General features: G+C 39.9%; 1 protein-coding gene across 1 annotated transcript in view; it reads right to left on the bottom strand.

Moving 5' to 3' along the window:
• Positions 1–1,777: 1,777 nt before the first annotated feature.
• Positions 1,778–22,395, bottom strand: part of fstl4 (follistatin-like 4) — a gene marked incomplete at both ends in the record, with an annotated part of 237,648 nt that continues 217,030 nt past the window's right edge. Inside the window, 3 exon segments of the mRNA XM_079248015.1 lie at positions 1,778–2,480; positions 2,669–2,778; positions 15,451–15,558. Of these exon segments, the coding sequence (XP_079104141.1) occupies positions 1,778–2,480; positions 2,669–2,778; positions 15,451–15,558 (921 nt within the window).

The following is a 22,395-nucleotide window of genomic DNA, read 5'->3' as shown; positions in this document are numbered from 1 at the left end:
TAGTCTTTGCTTTAACTCCACTATGTTCCTCCTAAAAAAATGTTTTTTATGCATTCGTTCTGAATCCTATGGTAAAGCGTAGTTAAATATATTCTAGGGAAGGCAGTCTGTGTCTTTTCTGCTGTAAATACTACACAACCATATACAAGGTAGGAATAAGCTAATTGAGAAATCTTGCAGCTCCCGTCTTTGGGAGTGAGAAGTGAAAGGAAATGTCATTGCCTTAAAAGCTGTGACCTATGCCTCCACATGTAGACAAACACTGCTGTCAAGAGGCAGAAATGCTGAGAGACAATGCGGACCAGCCATTATTACAGCCGCAGAGGAGCTGCGGCACTGTCTTGCTGCTAATGGCTCATCATTGTGATGATTAGTGCAAGTGGAAAAGCACAATTAGGCCGAGGATGATGCAGTTCAACCACAGACAATGTGCTGCTCCATTAGATGAAGAGTTGCTGGTGTTTATTCAGTTACTGTGTTAAGACTTTTTTTTTTTTTAAGTGTATATACAATTCTGAAATTACAATGACTATAAGACAAAGCTGTACACTTAGTAATGTTGTCTGACAATCAGTAGTCTTGTATATGTTACATAATACGAAATGTATCTCTAGTTTTGCAACAGCTCCAAAGCTTTAAGCTAAAATGTATTTTTCTATTTCGGAAGTTTTGTAAGATGGCTGGAAAGTAACTAATAAAAATACAGATTTAGTTGTTATTTATTCTCACATGAGAAGTCTAGCCTCTCTGACTTGAAGTTGTAACCAGCTCTCTGAGAGGACACACAAATGCTCACAGCCCGTCCGATAGCAGAGTTGATGGCGCTTTGGCTCGGCCTCGGCATATGGGTCAGTATAAACCGGAGTGATTACTCTGAGGGAATCAGCTAAGTGGTACAAGTGGCATTTTCAGGCTTCACAGCACAGAGCTGTGCGTCAGAATCAGACTAAATGTGCAGGACAGCAGGGGACACATTATACTGCTGCAACAGACCAGAGGATGTACTTTTCATTTCCTCTGTGACCGAAACATCCATTGTCAACGGCTAATGGACCAATTGGGCTCTTTGGATAGACAACGTAAATAGAGGGTATTACACATGTGCATAAAGCCAACCTCTGCTAGTATGGGGAGAAGGAAAGCTTTCAGAGGCAGAGTACAGTACAATACCATAACAAAGGCGAATTAACTGATGGTGTTGGTAGCTTTTAAAAAGACTGAACACGTACACGCTAACGGCGGACAGGACATACAGACAGTTTGTGGTGATTATATGCAGCACTGGTGAGAACGACAAACATTGTTGAGAAAAACAAAAACTGGAAAGCTTTTAATTCTAAAAAAAGTGAGCATTGTGCATAGTTCATAGTTCATTAATAACTCCTCTTCACGAACCTATTTGCTGTGATAGCATGAAAGGAAGTGCAATAATGTACAATTCTGTTTAGTTAAGTGCACATAGATCACTGTTGCACTGAACGGCATTGACACTTTCTCCCAATAAAAATATCACAACATGTTTTTTTCAATATTTTCTTCATTACTCTAATTTTTTTTTTAATTTTTTTTTTTTTTACGCGTATTTGTTCCAGAGAACCCGGACAAGCCCCCATCTTGCTCAGTCGCAGGGTTGAGTCCACAACAAATGTTCACATAGATCTTAATTATAATTTGGCCCTATCTCTCCTCACCCTTTTTAAGATTTATTTTATGTCTTTCACTAATTCTACATCTCTTTTTTTTTTTTTTTAATTAGCCCCCCCTTTTTTTTCTTACTTCATACCTCACCGACCCAGACAACTGTGTTTCCTCTGCTGATGTCAGACACTTCGCAGTGCGGCGTTCTCTGTTTTCCATTTAGGACAAACAGGGACTCAACTGATGGCGTCACCAGGTACTGTCCGAACAGCCCGCTGGAGACCACCACTCTGTTTGGGCCTCCCCAGGGCCAAGCTTGGGGAGCCAGGGGCTCCTTGAGGCTCCGGAGAACCTCAGTACGGCCTGATGACAGATCGGCAAACAGGAGGTCCGTGCCTGAGCCCGAGGTGGCCACAACAACATGCTGGTTAGACTCTGTGAAGGAGGGCTGGAAAACCAGATCAGAGACATTTATACGCTCATGTATTTCCTGATTCAGACCCAACTCTCCCTGGAATGACACAGTCTGAACTATTAGCTTTAAACGCTGCAGGTCAGGTGTCACAATGTAGCGGCCATCTGATGACACATAAGCCTGGCCTGTAACGTTTGAGTTTGGGCCAATCACGGCATCAGTCACGCTGTCAATCAGGAGCTGGGGCGGGGCATGCAGAAAGCTCTTGCTCTGGCACTGAATGAAGTAGAAGCCGCTCAGGTGTGTGTAGGCCATGCTGTCTGGTATGCAGCTGTAGTTCTTCAGACTGATGGTTTTGACACGGTGGAAGGTCTCCAGATCAATCTTGTGTATCGCTGGCTCATTTTTGAGGAAGACAAAGGCAAACCTACATTGACAAAGTTCAAAAGAGAGGTTAATTACCTTTCAAGAATTTTTGGGGAGTGATTAATACACACAGAGACTCTTATTAGAATTCTCATTTGCTCTTTTCTCCTTTACTTTAGAAGGACAGTTGTGATGAGCAAGCGGAAAGGTCGGTAAGGTCAGAGGTGACTGAATGTGGGCAAACTTTACCTCACATGAGTGATGATGAGGTTAGTTGGAGGGATGAAGAAGTCATTCACCCTTTGGAAAGTTGTGCGAATGGCACGATGCACTTCCCCGACACTGGCCTGAGGAATCACCTGTTAACACAGACAGAAATATAAAAGTCTTTTTTTTTTTTTTTTTTTTTAATCCGACAAAAATGAATGAAAGTGCGGCTCAAAAAGATGGTTGTGGGAATTTTACTATAGCTTCAAAATCACGCTTCATATTTTAAAATATTTGCCACGCTTTATAATGTCTTCTCCCTGCATGAACTCATGAATGAATTTTTGTTTTCCGAAATCCATTAACGTGTAAAACTCTTCAATGTGATTTCAAAACGTAAGAAACTAATAATTGAAAGATTTCGGGTGTAAAACTTATTCTGAATATTTTCATTTATTTACTTGATTAAAATGACAAACTACCTAACTGGTAAGTGATATGTAAAGATTTTACAGGCACCTTGTCTTATCCACTCAGTTCCACTGAGTTAGTCAGACTGTATCACTTTACTGTGATATTTTTTTATTTAATCTTTATTCCAGACGCATCAGTCCATATCAGCGATTAAAAACCAAAACAACATTTCTAACAGATTACAACAACATACGTATGAACAGAGATTTATAAGTGCTTCCAAAAACCGGAGCAACACTTTGTATCGCTCAGTTTTGGCTCAGTCAAATGATATTTCTCAAGTCCACTAATCGACACATGAATTTATACATAACATTTCTCAACACAGCATGGACGCTACGTACACATTTTGACACAAGCATGTCAGTGACTTGCACTTGTCCATCTTGGAAGTTAAAACAGTATTCTGAATGCATCATTGAATGCCAGCTGAAGGTTTAACTTCACTAAATCTGCACCATGACTGAGCAGCTGAAAAAGGAGTACAGTGTGCTCTGAAAGGGGCTATTTTTCACATCAGCTGTGCATGCTGAACTTGCATGCAAGCAGATTTGCTTGTGCATACAGTTTACAGCACTGCTGGTGGATATCATCATCACCGTCACATAAGTAATTTCTGATTATATACCCGAAATATTTGACTTTGTTCACCACAATTATGCATGTTCGGCTTCATAAAATGGAGAGAATTTTAATTTCTGATTCTCATGACAACAGTCTTTTCAGGATTTTATATGATGTCAAACTGCTCAGCATAACTTGCCCAGACTGGAAGCAGCTGATGTGAACTAGCACTGTAGGGAGACAGAATAACCAACTTATCTGCATCAGATGATTAATAAGACAACTTTACATCCAGTTTTACATTCATTTAATTTTCTAAAGAGGTCATCCATGTGAATGTTGAAAAGTACGGGTGACAAAACGCCACCTTGTCGAAGTGCTCGTATGCCATTCAGATTGCATGGACTGATGTGAACACCAACACTAAATTCTCATCAGATACAATGGAACTCGTCACTCCTCCATTTTGGGAAATATTTTACAATGATCAAATGCCTTTACGCACGTACTCCAGATATTTTGTCCAAATAATTCGAATGGCAATATTTTTTACCGGATCAGTGTAAAGTCAACGTGAACATTCACATCAGTCGCGGAATTCCATCCAGCAATTTTGCAAGTTTTATTTTTTTAGACTTGAGGTAGATATTACTTAATATGCGCATCCAACATAGGCTGTGGTCTAATTTCAGTTCATGGAATAAAAAATTTAAACTCCCGAAGTTCTCCTCTTTTTCTGAGAATTAGATGCAGCCAGCGCCTCTTTCTGTCTTTTCTTTTGCAGCATCAGCATGACGCTGTTGTGCTTTGATGTGAAATCCACCTTGCAAGTTTATAATTTTTATCATTTATTCACAATTCCGCATTGCACTCTGTGTGCATAGACAGAAACATTAACAATTCTCTGAATTATTCACAATTTTGTGTCATTTATTTGCATTGTCCTGGTGTGTAAAGGCCTTAACTCTGTCAAAAGCTTTAGAAGGATCTTAAAAACACATGAATACTGTAGTTTTATTTCTTTAACGCTTGGTGGCTAGTTCCTTCAGTGCATACAAAGATTTGTTAATGTTAAAACCAAACTAAAATAGGTCATTATGTTTAGTCTTGAAGCCAATCCGAGACATTACGCCCACATACGCCTATAATTCTCCATGCTGGACATTTTACCTGCTTTATTTTAAATCACTCGCACCAACAAGACTGTCAATGTGAAGTCAGGTAGGATGCCATGTTTCAGCAGATAGGACAAGCACATAGCGAGTAGCACTTTAAGTCTGCGGTTTGAAAAACCTCATATATTCTGCTGATATTTGGTAAAGACCACATGATTTATTCAAAGCTCATTTCTCAATGGCACAAAGCACTTCATCCGGTCTAATTATACACCATTATTACCAGCAACATCACCGAAACTAAGTGCTTCCCTCTCAACTCAGTTAAATAGACTACTACAATGTTTCTGCCATAATTCAGCCACATATGCATCTCCAGCAACCGACATAGTAATTTATAGAGCTGATATGTGCATACATGTTTACACCACTCCAAACTAAACATACCATCCGTGGAAGCAGACCAGGGTTCAATTAAATCATACCAAACAGTGTGAATATGCCATTAAACTCACATTAATCAATGATTTAAAGGGTTTTATGGACCAAGCTGATAAAAATCTAATGATGCATTTGCTTCAGAGGAAACTCAACAGGGAGGATCTGCACGAACCAAATGATCATGGATTGCCAGAGTCTTAAAAGTTTTATTAATTCGGATACAGTCAGCATTATTTATCTTTGATTCATGCTAAATGTTTCATCGACAAAAAAATGAACTTGCTGAAACTGTCCAGAGGCACAGATACGAGTCCTTCATTTTGCCTCTTGAATCTATTTAACTCTATAGAACATGGGATGGCTCCATCTCAGTCACCTGCTTCTGGTTTCTGTAAGTGAAGTGAAGCCTCATATGTCAGGTTCTAACCACCAGAGCTTGTCGCCGTGACAACGTCATACGAAACACAAAAGCATCTGTGTGACTTGAGCCGATGATATGTTGCCCTGCTTCGGCTCTCTGTACACCATCTCCCTCAGCTGAGGTTGACTCAGGAGCACAGACCACAATAAAAACCTAATTTCTCATGTCGTTCTCCTGGCACTGAATCAGCAAGTTTAAGAAGTACGGGGGGGGGGTACTTCCAGACGTTGATGCTCCATCTTGTAAATGACACATGCTTCATCATGCACACCTTCATGATCAGGTCTGAGTCAAGGATGAGGGAGGTGTTTGATGGAGCTGCATTTATTCAAGGAAAACATCCCATTGGTGTTGTCAGTGTTTCGACATTGACACATTTTCACTTCTTCGCATCACTATTGTGAATCTGACATAAAGTAAACAAGATAGTTCTGTGTAGATCCATGTGTCATTTGTAGATTTAATGAACAATTTAAATGAAAAATAGATGAAAAATTTAAGACTGAAAAATCAAGTCATGGAGGTAATTATATATATATAAAAAAGGACCTTTATGATTCATTTTAAATGAAAGCAGAGTCACAGGAAAACACATTAGCAGTCGTTCAAGGTGGAAGGAAATGCTTGACCACTAAACAACTAAAGTAAAACAGAATTTATGACTTGGTGAATTTTGTTTTTGGTACAGTGAAGAGACAGTCAGGCAACTGCAATGTGCAGAGTCGCTGTCTTCATACGATGCCTTGTCTGTGTGGTTTAGTGGAAGTTCGGAAAATAGAAGAAGCTCTAACGTTGACAGTGGTAAGAAGAAACCAAGACATCACGTTACAGCATAACAGGTATGGAAAAGTGTGGAAAAAGAACTGGCTCATGGTTTACAGCCTAACATACAAACACATGGGAAGCAGTCTTATGATATGGGCATCTATGGTTACCATGGGAACAGTAGAGACTGCTGATGGAAATAACAGACTTCTGAAGTGTTCAGAACAGATTAATTCAGAAAATACACATCTGATGGGACAGTACTTTACAGCATATTAACTATCTCGTTAAAATATAATTAAAGTTTTAATTTAAACATTAAAATACTGCAACTCCTTTGGTTTATTAGAAAAACAAACAAATAGTATTTTGCGGTAAAACAATTAGACAGATAACAACTTGTCAAAAAAAATACTGAATGATAATGGTGTCAGCCACCCGAGCACGCATGTTACTTTATTCAGGAGGCTCACATAGTGTCAGAAAGTGAAGTCTGATGACTTCGGGAGGTTAATGGCTTTAGATCCATCGGGTTGACAGTGGCACTGACATCAGGCTTGTTTCCATTGTGGGGTTGTTCACAGGCAAACTATAAAAGAATCACTTATTTCCTTTTTTATTTTGAAACCTCCACGTTATATTTTCAGAGACATTCCGCTCTTTGAAAATATTCAAGGTTAAGACAGCAAGTCAAATGTTTCAAGAAAGTATGTAGAAATGTTTCTGAGGGCAAAGAGTTTAGAGAAAAACTTTCTTTGATGCCAGTTTCTCAAAGCTGCACCTTTGCTTGCAGCCCAATGGGGGGGCCAGGCTCCTCATTCCTTCCTTACATCCATTAACAGAAATAAAAATAGCATTTTGACTTGCTGACTTCTAATACTTTCTTTCCTCCATTCACTTTTAGCCAAAAAAATGCCTTTGCCTCACTGTTGCATGACACAGAAGGAACGCTTGTTAACAAAAAGTCATTACAACAGTTGCCGAGTAAAACAATGGAAGTTAATGAGGTTCGATGTACAATCACTCTTGTATTATTAGGCAGCTGCTGGGGTCTGTGGAGCTGCAGGTGCTCTCCCCTTAATGCCACGGGCCTTCTTTTGTTATTGCTCATCCTTGGATTTCATATCAACACCTTGAGCAATGAAGCCCAATTGAGTTTTACTTTGCCCCCGCCTCACTGCACCACCTAATACCTGCAAGGGCTTTGGTTCTGACTGGGTAGTTTCTCCTCTTTCACCAACACTCAGTCTGCAGTAGAGTTGAAGGGGATTTTTTTAAATATAGTTTTTCTCTCTTTGTAAGTCATCTAGCTGAAATACGTCAAAATGAATCGGGATTTTTTTTTTTTTTTTAAATGATCCAGGGAATTTGTGTCATTTAGGAAATATGATACCTTAAAGGTGGAGTATGTAAGATTTTCAATATTTTCAAAATAAATTAACTAATAAAATAACTACAATCATAATTAGATAGTTTTTTTTTTTAAAAACATGTAGGTTCCAGTCTGTCCATATTTGATGCGTTATTAAATTACAAGTTTAATTAATGACAAATGACAAAAAGCACTTTTTTTTTTACTGGTATGCAAACATTTAAGAAGAGTCTTTGTCATCTAATCATCTAATTATGATTGCAGTTATTTTCTTAGTTAATTTATTTTGAAAATATTGAAAATCTTACATACTCCACCTTTAAGCTACATGTTCAAATTGAGGGATAAAATGAAGACTAATCCCTGGAACAACAACGTTAATTCCTGCTGCAAAATTTGTCAACTAAAACAAGAGATTTCACTCCTTCAGCCATATAAATTACATGTTTAAAAGCAACGAACGCTAATTTACAGGTCAGATAATCGTGATGTGTTGGTGATGCTGTGACGCTTGTGCAGTGTTGATGCCATCGAGCAGCCCTTGTGTGTGTGTGTGTATGTGCATAACAATGTGCCTGGGAGCTGCATATCTTCTTGTCAGGTAGATGCAGATTGGACTGACAATCTGAAAGGCCATGTCTCTCTCTGCCTGGGAGATTCCTCCATTTGTCTTCTCTAATGAATTGACAATCACACTCCCTCTGATATTTACACAGAACTACTGAACCATCATTAAACCTGGCTGCTAAGAGACACCACGCACCCAGATGAATGCACACCTACACACAGTTTGCGCACTGCAAGTGCTCAAACAAAGAACCGCACTCATACACATGTATGATCTGCTGAAGCGAAGCCGTGCCTCTGGTAGCGACGGGCCGGCGCTGAACAGGTCAATTACTTTCACTCCAAATGATAATGATATTATCAGACCATTTATTTGTGGTGTGATCCATGTGGCCTCCAATTCATTATGTGGCTTCCCTGCAATTGCATTTTTGATAGATTTATGCCCTGTTCAGTAATTATTCATTACTTCTGAACGAATGAGGGAGAAAAAAAAAAAGGAAATTAAAATGAAAAATACAAAACTGTGTTTTCTGCAAAGCTGCTCTCCATGCTTGTTGCAGATTACGGGAGAAAATCATTTTCTCTGCAATTGAAAGCATCTTTTAACCAAATTTTCTGATTTATTGGAGATTTCATCTGGCTGAGGTGTAAATCGACTCTAATGTAATCACCGGCAGCGTGCACCTTAGTTGTGACAACAACACGGGCACAATCGTGTCTGCACATTTTGCAAAGAAGTGGAAAACCTGGAAACTCTGAGCTTGTTTAGTCTCGCAGGTTGGGGAAAAACTGTTGTTTTTTTTTTCATTACTTAATGTTGAAAATTGATAATGGCATCATTTAGATCCAAAACAATCTGCACCTGCAGCCCAGATTTGGTAAGCTCTGCCTCCCGTCTGGAATGATGTACACAATAAAATTGCACGGCAGCCTGAAAGTGTCGCAACAATACAAAAGCCACAGCTTTCCACACTTTTCTTGTTTTTCTCAGAATTTACATGGCAGGCAGTGAGTTACAGAGGGAGTTCTGCCACAGCTACAACCTCACACAGGAAGTAGCTAACTCTGACTCTTTGTTCATACTTTACAGTTGTCAATGTTTAAAATTGTGCATAAACATTATTCAGCATTAGTGTTTTCCCCACTACTGAAGCTTTTCCAAAAGCTTTTCATTTATAGTTTGGTGCAAATTCCCCCTTCTGTGATTGTAAAACTTTCATTGTAGCTTTTGTGTCTTGGCTAACTGTGGACTGTTCTGGTTTTGTATTTGTGTTGTGACTTTTGTATTGTTGTGGCAATCTACGCCCACAATATCAATTGGACATATTTTCAATATATCTACTAGAAAGATCAGATCAGATCAGATCTGATTAGATTAGATTAGATCAGATTAGCTTTAATTGTTACTGCAACAATTGCAAGGAAAAGTAAGGTGCAAGTCTTTCAAGTATGCTTAGTTTACACTATAAATACTACAAAACAATACAAACATGTAAATAGAAGAAAAAAAAATATATATATATATATATATATTTATGTAAACATACATACACACAGTTGTGCTCATATTTATTCATACCCTTTCATTAAAGAAGGAAAAAAAACAGCTGCCTGTAAAATAAGTTGAAATTGACTAAAGTAATAATAAATAACAATTTTTTTTCTTTTTTTAAATAAAAATTATTACATTGTTTTCTAATTCTGGTTCAATAGAATTTTTTTCTTAAAGCAAACAAATAAGATAATTTATTACATATGACATCACTCATAAACTAATATTGAGTTGAACAATTCTTTAATGTTTCTGCTACAGTCAGGTGTTTTCTGTTCCTCTCAGTCAGACTTCTGCACCTGTTGACAGGTATTTTGTCCCACTGTTCAACAGAAAAGTGCTCTAATTTGTCCAGGACCAATGTGCTTTTCTTTCTTCAACTCAATTACATGAAAAAACAGTGTCTTATATTACTATATTATATTTTTGCAAATTTTTAGTGATTGTTCCTTTTTTAAGTCTCCAGTTATTTGAGTGACTGTACGTGCACAAATGTGCAGGCACACATATAAGGAAACATACATTCACATACCTAAATCTAACAAAAATATTATATTAAAAACCAGTGAAAAGCCACTGAGACAGGATGTGTGTATTGCGGAGGTTGAGTCTTTTACATTAGAGATTTGTTTGTGGCTCTGACAGCGGTTGGGAAGAAGCTGCTTGTCCTGGCTGTGATGGCCCGGTACCGTCTGCCTGATGGCAGAAGCTTGAACAGGAAGTGACCCGGTTGGTTAGAGTCCTTCAGGATGGTGATGGCTCTCCTGAGACAGGGCCATGTGAAAAATCTAGGTCTCAAAGAAAAGCTGAGATGTGTGAGATTACATTGTAAGTATCAGAATAAAGACATGAGTTACTGTGTTGGTGTGAATTCAGATGGAACACAATAGAAAAATTTAATGGTTTTCTCCTCCTACAAGAAAACCACATTACTGTCAGTAAAAACCAGAGGTTAGCAGCCCAATTACAAAAGTAACTGTGCAAAAGTGGAAACTAAAAAAGTTAGGCTGAGCTATTTTACAAAAGTTTTAAGACATAGCCCCGCTAACATCTTAAGAACTCACCAGCAAGTGTCAATATTCAACCTCTCTATCAGCCAGAAGAATGGAGGAATAGCCTCCATATTCATCTTAGAAACACCATGAGGATCATGTTAACCTACAGATAATACAAAGCAATACATATCATACACACTGTAAACCTCCTTAAATTTCATGGAAACAACCAGGATCTTTATTTCAAACAGAGCCGATGTCATAAGAGATCACAAAATGCTTAGTCATGCTTAGTCATCGTTATATGATTTTTTTTTTTTGTTTGCTACTCTGGATGCTAACCTGAAGAGTTTTGCCACACAAACAGACATCTTTATTATCAGCAGGGTTTTGCTTGTATGGCAGTATTTTTGCTGAGTTTCTCCCTGTCACTTATTTATGCTACATATTAGCATTGGCGCTTGCTAGCATATGTAGAGCTCTTCTGCACTGCTCGTGTCTCACGCTGCCACTTGTACAGAACACTTTCATCGAGAAGACATTAAAGAGTTTTATTGTGTGTCCCTTACAGTATACCTTAAATCAGCAGTAATAAGCGTCACTTATAAGAGGAAGGCAAAGTTATTAGCTGCTGAGCAACAATTGAGTTAGACTTTTATTTATGATGTCACTCCTTTTCAGGACCAGTTAAGCTGAAAAAATAATGTGCATTTAAGCTTAGAGTAAAACTATTCATCATTCATTCTCTAAATGCTTAGTTTGATTTAGGGTCGCAGGAAACTGGAGCCTTTCCCGGCAATCATTAGATGAGAAGCAGGTTACACCCTGGACGGGTCGCCAGTCCATCACAGGGTCACACAGAGAGATAACCACTCATCCCAGTAAAATGATTCCTTTAGCGGAAAACACTCATTTTCATTTAAAAAAACAAAACAAAACAAAACAAAAAAAATAAAACAAAGCAAAAAAAAACAAAAAAACAGACTTGGTTGTGCATCATCCCTCTGCAGTTCTGGTGAACAGACGCAGCACGTCCCCAAACAGGAAGATGCAAACACAACTGCTCTCATGACTTTGATGGGATCCCTCCCTTCACTGGAAACCAGCTAAACAACACACACTTGTGTTTATATCAGAGATTACAACCGAGATTCCCTCGGAGGTTTTTTTTAGAAGCGTCCTCACACAGAAATTCAAGAACATTCGAGCGCTGCAGGTTTTAAACAACAACAAAAAAAAAACAGCTGAGCTTCACTCCCAGAGGTACTGGTTCTGGTCCCTTCCCTCTCCCCTCCACCTCGTCGACCCGCTCTGTATCCTTATCTCTCTTCCCTCATCTCATTCCAGTCCCCTGAGGTGGATTAAATACGACCACACCTGCGATCATTCCTCATTTGTGACGCCTCCAACACCACTGGTCCAAAGGGACGCCAGGCACAAGCCGACAACATCGCAGCTGCGAATTGCCTCTCTGCTGCTTCTGTAAACGCTCTAAAACATACATAGATTAGATGTTGTCATGCAACATACTAATATCCCATAAACAGGGATGTAGATGCATGGATATGGTCAATTAGTTACGAGGCCGTTTTTCCTTGCTTGGTGAAGACTCTGTGGCTTAAATAGATTATATTCTTTAAGGAACATAATCGCTCATCAGTGGTCACAAACACATACACCGCAGAAGTACATGGAGAAATAAGACAGTAATAAAAGAGGGCAATTTTATTCTTTCATGGCTGCTCTAAGATAGATTTCTGTTGCATAATCACTCGCCAGATTTATAAACCAGGCAACAGAAGTGCATCAACAAACAAATAATATTTTCCAAAATGATTTTCTGGTGTTGAATAATTTCACTTTATCACTTTAGAACTGAGAATTCGGCCCGACATCCAGCTTCCTGTTAGGCTGTACCCTGCAGTTTTAAAGGGATCCGATAAATAAAGCAAAATAACTTGTTCAGAGCATGAATTTGGTTGTTTGAAGTGAGGACAAGCTCAAAAACACAAGATAAAACCGTTGGTTTTAAGTTGCCCCATTCTTTCAGCCATTCAGATTAGTAATCACATTGCAGTAGCCGCTCCAAGCCCCCCCCCCCGTCTTTGTCTCCACCAACAACTCCGAGTCACTTAATGCGTTTACTGTACTCTGCAATGGATGAAGTAAAAGCTCTTTAGTTCTTTCCTTTTGCAAATTCTCATCTGCAGTTGTACAGTTCATGTAAGGAAGGAACCAGGTATTAATGATTCTGTGGTACTTAGTCAAAGGTTTTAAAAATAGATGGAGATTCTGATTTCCCACATTTCATAAATGCACCATTAGCGGCTTTGCCAATTCTGAAATAAGCTTGTTAACAGCAAAACCATAGAAGTTGTAGTTTTTAATGTTGCTTCTGAAAAAGTAAGTAAAACGGAAAGAACCTGAGCAAAAGTAAAGTTGATGGAGCACATATGAGGATTTTCACAGGTCTACCAGTCATCAGCTTAGAGACTTAAGCCTGTTACATACTCCACGAGAAGCGAGAACTTTTTTCTTGTTCTCGAGGCTACGAGAAGAAAATGACGTCATTTTGTTCTCGCGAACGTGTTTGAGGACAGTTCTTGACACACCGGGCTGGCAGAACTTTTTTCTTGAAGGGCTGCGAGAAGTATCGTGTGATTGGTCGAACATTTGAGGTGGGCGTGGTTAACACGGAGAAAGCATGAAGCGGAGTTGCTGCTTCCGCGTTTTTACTGTTGCCAGCAAAACGGATTGTTTTGATAAAACAGCTTATTGAGGTGGTGAGAAAGTACGAACATTTTACATGTAGCATTAAAACACTCGGACCCAGCCGCGTGCACAACCCGCCCTGCCGCGGACGAAGTTGCTTGTTAAATGTGAAACTGGAAAAACAGAGCAGAGAGAGGAAACCTCCGCCAAGCACAATGTTAAAGAATCCTTTTAAAATTATCCTGGATCCAAACGGTGATCCGGATCACCACCAATATTTAATCAGTTCTTCATTTTTACATTTGCAACAACTCTTGAAATATTTATAAAAATCCATCCGTAACCTTTTAAGTTATCTTGAGCAAAAAGACGCCGGGGAAAACAACCTCCTCGATGGAGGTAACAACCGGGTTCATCGCGCATTAAGCAGACATCGCCCCCCGCAGTGATCCCTCCCCGCTGCAGACGGGCTTCTCGTGTAGTATGTATGGACTGCCGAACAAGACGTTTTTTCTTGTTCTTGCAGCCTCGAGAACAAGAACTCAGTTCTTGCTTCTCGTGGAGTATGTAACAGGCTTTAGTACTGTGGTGCTGTTTCTGTTTCTGCATGAGCCAGTTCAAAACAACCAGACGTGCTGTGATGTTAGGTAGGTGGGCAGTCGCAAATTGTGCCGAATACAAAAATGATCATTAAAGCGTTTAGGCAGTTAAGTACCTGCTTAATGTGCATGATCAAGGTTGTAAGACACCATCAAAAAAACACGCAAAGTTAAATTGCCCAGTAGCCGTCCCCAGGTTTTTAACTTTGTTTGTCATGCCAGCCAGCAGCGTATGTTGACGTTTTTCCCCAAAAGAAAGATGTGAAAATTGTTAAAGCCTCTCTGGCATGGTTATCCTCCAGTGAGCACGTTAGCAAACTTTGAGAGCAAAGCATGAATTCACTGATCATTTTGAACATACGTAGGACATCGCCATAGAAACGCAGAAAGGCAGCGTAGCGATCTGTCTTTTTTCGTAAATGATTTTATGTTAGGGAACTGACTGCGTATGTGTTGCGATGATATAAGAGGAAAAGCCAGAGCAGGGCAGTGCTTACGGCCTCGACTGTACAGCCAAGAGTGAGCTGTGCAGCTTCTCTGCCTGGCCAGGAGGAGGTGCTGTTGTCATGATATGGAGTTTCAGGCGTTTTTCTCAGTTTTTGTTTCCTGTTTTTATTTTGTAGTTTTTTTTCCTGTTCTGTCTCCTGGCCTTGTTTCCTCTGTAGCCTTTGTTCATAGTTTTCACCTGGTCTGGTAAGTTTCATTCACTACACCTGTTTCTTGTTTGGTTTCCCAAACACTAGCACTTTGTTTCAGTTCCATTTGCTGGTTCATTGTGATCGCTTCCCTTCACTTCAGTTCTGAGTTCTGCCAATAAAAATTCTTCATTCAGCACTCCTGGGTCTGTTCCTGCATTTGGGCCCTTACCTCCACCAAACCCTGACAGAGCTATGTAAATCTCTAAATGACATCCGTTTCAAATCGATAAGTACTACAGGCTTTACGAGATTATCATCTAAGATCATTTGAAAGACAATAATTATAAAAGACAGTGTAAAATATATAAACTAATATTAAAATGGAAACATTACATTTATTTCTTTCTGCCTTGGGTAGGAACTGCATCTCCTGACAGCACACAGCTGAAAACAAGATGCATGCAGAGAGATCATAACCAACTGTGTCTGTAGCTGGAAAACTCACTCCGGAAATGCTGCTATTGAGCAGTAAATTTATTATTCCCTTGTGTTCATGCTAACATGAGCTTGAAGACATAAAATGTCTTGTTTGAGAATCACACTTACCTGAAGTGTTGGATGACTTTTGTCCATGTCTCCCCATGTTAAAATCCACACCTGGTCATGTGATTTGTCATAGAGCACTTTCACTGGAAAAGGGTCGGTTGCGACCGCCTGGAGGACACAAAGGGAGTTCAGGACAAAGTCTGAATTAATTACCTTTTATTTGACCTGGAATAAAGCTTTACTCGTGATGCTGGAAATGCACAGGAGTCTAACAGATACATAACAAACAAACAGGGGAAAAGAAATAGAAATAAAAATAGCTGGATTAATGTTATCAATGCTTAGTGAGCCCACCAACAGGCTGCTGTAGTTTTATTCTTTTTTTTTTTTTTCAACTGATTAATCTTTTGTTTGTTTTCAGAATTTATTAGGTATTTTCCTTTATTTTCATTATTGCATCCATTTAAAGCTGGTAGATTATGACCCAAACTGCATCAATGAACCAGTGGAGTGCAGAGAATGAAACTGCAGTCATTAATAAGACAGTAAAATTGACTCTAGAAACCTTGTCGTAAAAAAAAAAAAGCTTCCTTTCATGCCTAATATAAACCTGGATCATAATGCACTTGTAACACCCCCAGATTCTGTCTAAATTTGTTGGTGGTCGGTAATTTTTTTCACATATGCAGGTTCTAAACTGCTAGAATCTGCACTTGGACAGACATCTGCATGTAAACATGCAGGTTTGGGCCGTTTACACTCTTAACTCGTGAATATAAGACTGTTGTTGCATCATGAAAACTATGGAATACTAAGATAGTGCTGCTGATGAGGTCTTCATGAAGGTATCTGACACATATCATTGAGAGAACTGAGAGAACAGGCAATAATCTGTAGCCATACAGCTGGTAGAAAGAGGGAAGCGAGGGAGAGAGAGCATGAGCTGGGGAGAGGTGGGGAACACGCTCAACCTCAGACTATGCTGCAATGTCAACAACAAGGAATAACACAATCCATTACCCTGCTTCTGGCTGAGTGGACGGGGAGCTGCTGACACCCTCACCAGTGGAGCGAGACTGCGAGCTCTGTGTTCAGTAATGGGAGATCCAGCCCTCTGCTCTCCACCGGTCAGCCAAGTGTCAACTCAGCATGTGCCTATGTATGGTTTGAGGAGTAGGTGGACGCTGTTTGTGTGTGTGTGTTTTTCTACATGAGCGGAGCAGAGGTAAAGCTGAGGCCGAGCCATTAATGCTGCAACCAATGTTCAGTTGAAGATGGACTCCAGAAACTGTTTAAAGGAAGAAACGTTGGTTTCTTTCCTTTTCTAAAATGACATTTCATTGCTAATTTTAAATTTTTCCAAAATGTCCTTAAAGCTTTCTTCTGTCTCTTTGGCTATTTTAGTGCTGCAGAACAGTGCTTTAAACATTTACGTTATTTTCTGGACAGCTGTTGACAAATACCAGTCAATTCTTGAAGATAGAAATCCCTTAATATGTAAAGCGTTTAATAAAGATTATTTAGATTTTTTTTGCAGAAAAACTGGACCTGATTTTCTTGAGATTGTCTGCCACAGACTGTATTCCACATGTTTGCATTGCAAGTGTCTCTTACGGTGTGTTCAGACCTGAACGCTCGACGCCGGTCACTAAACTGCCACTTTTGTGTCCGACGCCCGAAACGCTCCCAACGCTCCTGCTGCGTCTGCCGCTTGTGTCTCTGGAGCGAGCGGCAAACGCGGCTGAAAAGAGAGGAGGGAGGCGGTGCTTTCCTTCCGGTCAGTTTGAATGACGGCGGATTCAGTAAAGCGATGGCATGGTTATATTTAATAAATAAAGCCAGAGAACGTTGTCGTAGGGCAGTGATAGTCAGTGTTAATGCAACAAGAGCCGCACTCAGCAGAGAGCCACCGCCGACCCCAAACAAAGCGTTGCTAGGCAACGTATCCGGCTATGTTTCCAAATCAGTAACATTCAGCTTTTTAGCAAGGAATGGTTATCCTAAATATTGTACGGAGTAATGGCATCTCAGACCCGTGTCTGGGTTCACCACAGGAATCCTCCAGGAGCTGCGAGCTGATCGCTCTGATTGGTTGACGCCCTGCGTCGAGCAGCCAAAGTGCAGCTTTGTCAATCTCTGGCTTTTGACGCGTGTTCCACGCTTATAAAACTTCTTAAATTTTTGGCGCGTTCCATGTGGAACGCGCACGCCCACAACGCTCAAAACGCGACGCGAGAAAACGCGACGCTGTCTTGCCGTGCCTCCCCATAGACTTTACATTGAAACCTGCCGCTCTTGATGCTCAAAACGCGTTTGGTCTGAACACACCGTCAGTCACCAACTGGGAGTGTTATTAAACTAGGTGTAAACTAACACACTGTCCAGCCACAAAGTTGGATGATGCCAGGTGAAAATAGTCCATATGATCAATATATAGCTCCAGAAAAAATAATAGACTACTGCCCAAACAGCTCAAGTTGCTCTAGGCTTACTTTGTACCTGCTGCTCAGCTTTACTTGATGGTTTGTGACCATCTGTTTTTCGATGTCCTTCCAGAGGTTTTCAGCTGGCTTCAGATCTGGAGACTGAGCCGACCATGACAGGTTCTTGATGTAGTGATACTACATCCCGTCTGTGGTTCCACTGTGGCTTGTAGGTCTCTCTGGGTCTCCATCAAACCATTAAACCAATAGGTGTTGGGCAAAGCTGAAAACTGGACTCATGGAAAGTGACCTTACTCTAATCTTCTGACCAGTTCCAGATGTTTTGTTTTGAAAACCCTATGGAATCAGATTTGTTTCAGAAAACTCACCAGCCAATCGGAATGCGCCCCTAAAAGAGCCCGCCCATGAAAGGTTTGTGTCAGAAATGAAACCGTTGAATCGTGAATCAAAACCAAAGACTGTGAAGCGCAACCAAAATAGCGAGATATTAGAAAGAGAAAGAGGAAACTACAAACAAAAAAACTACTCAATTTAACCAAATAAAAGCCTAATAATTTTCATGATGATTGATAATTTTTGATTTTGAGATAATTTATTTTACTTAAGTTTTAGAAAGTTTTGATCTTAATTGTTGTTTGTTGCTTGAGTTTTAAAAAAGTTCTGCTTGGAGATTCTGAAACAAATCTGATTGCATAAAACCCCAGCCGGAAGTCTTTGCTTCTCGCAGCTTAAAGCGAGTTTTGCACGACAGGAGCATGTTTGTAGCAGCTCTTGCCGTGAACATCACTCCGTTCTCACTTTGCCACAGTGTTTAACTTCATACCAGCCTATGTTTCCTCAGTGGTGAGTTTCTGTAAATCTCTTTCAGTTCAAAGCTGTTTTCACCCTCTGCCAGACTGAAGCTTTGTTGTCCTCATAAAGCAGGATGAGACATGCTTATGTAAGAGTTTAATTTTTGCTAATAAAGCCGATTTATGAAAAAGTAGCAGTAGTCTTTTTTTTTTTTTTTTTTTCTTCCAGAGCTGTATATATAATTATATTCTGTCTGAAAATGTCAGGTGCTAAATATGGCAAGACCGTGTAAAAGACAGTAACCTGAGGTAAACAGGTTCAGTGGTACAAGGTTTTAGCTGCTGACACACCACAGAAACGCCACGCTAAGAGATGTTACAATAATAATGTGGAGAGTCGGTGTCAGATAAGCTCCGGGAAACGATGTCAGGGTTCGTTTTGCCAAAACACAGAGTGAAAATGTAGGATCATTTTAATCCGTTTTGAAAGCAGCAGGTTTTTAAACTGCTTTCAGAAAAAAAAAAGGAAAATTGGGCTGCTAAACGAAAAAGCGTAACCAAAATCTAAACGACAACTGTGGGGTTCATCTCACTGATTCACTGCAGCGTCTTAAAGACTCATCATCTAAACGTTACAGTGACTACAGAACCAGCGGTTTGCTGCCAACTGGCTCGGTTTTCAGCTAGCTGATGTGCTTGGTGTCTCCAGACCCAGGGGGAGACTTCACCCGCACAGATCAGTCACATCTAAATCCAGGTTAGATCTCTGTTGGGGAAAAAAAAGGTGACGTTTATTTGTCTAGAAAAATATGGAAACCTTTCTGTTTTGAAGCCTCTCCACATGTTTACAGCCTGAATCCCCTGTCTCTGGGATCTAAGAGTGTCAACTTAAATGCAGACTTTTGGAAACGCCACAAAAGTCAGAAAGGTGCAGAAAACTGCAGTAAGAAATGTCTGGAACATAAAGTCAACACCATGTCTCACATTTCCTTGGATTCAACACAGCCATCCCTTCTATACAGGGTTGTAGTGCTCCATCAAGAAGTGGGTATACTCTCAATTTTTTGTCCTTGTTTTAAAAACAGAGGAAAAAAAAGTAGCCCAGAAAAATGCTGTTTCAGAAAAAGTGACATGTAAGACTTGATTTAGTCTACTTAAAAGATCCATCAGTATATTTGCTCATTGTCACATCATTTCTGCACTTCGGTTTCAGGGAGGAAGAGTTATGAAATAATTAAACCAATACTGGGTTACAGACTAGTAAGAGACAGGCTCATAGACATATGTACATGTAGCTTTATTATGTCTATGTTCAGGCTAAAGTTAATGCAGCTGTTGACTAACTGCAACATTGTAGCACAGCTAACCTTAGCTTAGCTGCTGGATGACGTGGGTACATGTGCAGAGGTCTTTGTGACTGTAAAAGCAGCATCACAAGGAATTTAGAAGTGGATATACGCAGAGCTGACGTGGCTACACTCCGTATACCTGCGCATACACTGCTTCTGTCTCTAGACTTACTGTAACAGATTTTTTTTGTTGTGCTTTAGGATGAATACGTTGGAAATAACTTTAACTTCAAATATCTTGTTTTTGAATTTTAATATAAAAAAACCCAAAAAGAAGCAGCGCAGATAGTTAAATTCTCTCATTTTATACTCATTTTATACATTTGTTTCATTAACTACATTCCAAAACTCAGTCCAGTCTCTCTTCACTTTACTCTCATTCAAAATACATTCATTATTCTGACTTTACAAACATCAAGTTTCTGTTTTGCTCATGTTTTTATCTACATTTTTTTTTTTTATCCAGTTCTATCAATGTTCATTTATTCATTTTCTTAACTGCTTAATAATCCAATTAAGGCTCATGGGGAAGCTGGAGCCTATCCCAGCAAGCACTGGGCAAGAGGCACGACCAGTGTGCTTTGTAAAAAGAAAAAAAAAAAAAAAAGGTGGGCTTTAAAAAAAGGAGTGCATTAACCTCGTTCACCCAGAGGCCAGGAAAGCAGGACAAGAGCCAGATAGATAAGGCAATAAAGAGTAAAAAAGTGGTTTTACAGAACTCAATGAAGTAACAGAAGAGAGGGAGGGAGCGGGTGGTTCACAATACATCACAGGTTATAACTCCAGGTGCTGAGGAAACATCTTGCTGATCATATGTGTCCCACAACAATCTGTCCTTCAGTTATATGGGATTCAATGTGGATGTTATGTTTTTTAACTGAAAGAAAAAAAAACATGAAAGAAGCTCCTTTTCCCACTGGCCTTTCCACTGGTGCCAAATAATTCCAAACAGAAGAAAGTGTGACGACAAGCGGTGCAAAATAGTGACACAAACCAATTAAAATGGATGCAAGAGGCAAATAAACTCAACGAAAAAATGGAACGACTAAAGAGAAAAGAGTCAAAATGACCGAAAGTTAGAATAGAATCAAACTCAAGTTGCAGAAAGAACAGAGCTATCTGCATGGTTTGTGGGTTTTTTGTGTCAATCTGGGTGTCATAACCTTCTGGAGGACGAGGGGAAGGTCTTTTACATGTGTAGGCCCAGAGGCTTGTTATTTTATAATCCCTCCATGCATTAAGTCCCATTTTCCTACCTGGATAACAAGGTCAAGTAACAGGTTTATAATGACATTTTCCTCTCAGTGTGCTGTCCCTCTCTGTCTCCTTCTCTCAGCTCACACTTTTCCTTTCTTCTTATCTGCCTCCTTCTCCTTGAGTTAGGCCTATTTCCTCTCATCCTGCACCTTAGTATAAATGATGCTGACCCTGGGAAGGACCCTGAGGGATTCAGTCTCTAAGCAGCCGTTACAGGCAAGATAAATGGCAAGGCAACCAGCACCCACCTGGGCTCCATATTGTTTCTAACGCTTGAGGTGCTTTTAAATTTATTTTATCTTGCACATGGTCCTTTTTAGATGGGTGGAAGTCTGAACTCAGTGCATCTCGGTGTGTTGATACTTGACATGGAGGGTAACACTGGCTAAATCAGTGTTTTTTAAAGAGATACGTAAGTTTAAATGGGAACTTTTGGTTTTTTAAAGGGGTCCTATTATGGTATTTGGAGTTTTCTGAGCTTTCTACAGTGTTACAGTGTTGAATCCTCATCAGACATGTGAACGACACTGTTCTTTATCAGCTAAACGCATGTTTGAGTCTGAGTTTGAGTTCCAGCACTCTCTCCATTTGGTTTCCATGGCGACGAAAAACGCGTCGTTTTAGAGAGTTTTTTCTACTTGAAAATCCTTGTGACGTCCCGGGGGATAAGGTTCGGTGATTGGTTACCTTCTACTGGTTAACAAGGACATGTACAAATACATCAGGCGGGTGGAAAACATCGGATAAAGTTATTTCCAACGATGGCTGGTGAGTTTACCAAAGAGAGACATCCTGCTGCATTCGTTGCTGTGGGTTGCTGTTTTCCACTTTGTTTTCAGGGTCTGATTCAGGTTCCAACATGTAGGGCTGTATGCTATGTGTTGACATTGTATTTTGTTTGTTTATTGAGTTCATATTAGCCTAATCCTTCTGTTTATGAGATGTTACAATGACGGCAAAAGCAGTTGCGGTGCACGCTCCTGATGTAGTGCAGTGGCGGGAGGCGGGGCTTAATGCGGAAGAGTCTCAATCTACTCGTTTTGCCCGCAGGCTGATCTGACAGCCTACGGAGAGGGTCAGTCTGAAGTAAATAAAGCGATTTGTGACAATAACTCGATCAATCCCAGCCCTTCTGGTCTCAGAAATAAAAATTAATTAGCCTGA

Source organism: Telmatherina bonti (genome assembly GCF_933228915.1).
Source record: "Telmatherina bonti genome assembly, chromosome: 10".
Lineage (NCBI taxonomy): Eukaryota > Metazoa > Chordata > Actinopteri > Atheriniformes > Telmatherinidae > Telmatherina > Telmatherina bonti.
This window is presented reverse-complemented; position numbering and strand designations above follow the sequence as displayed.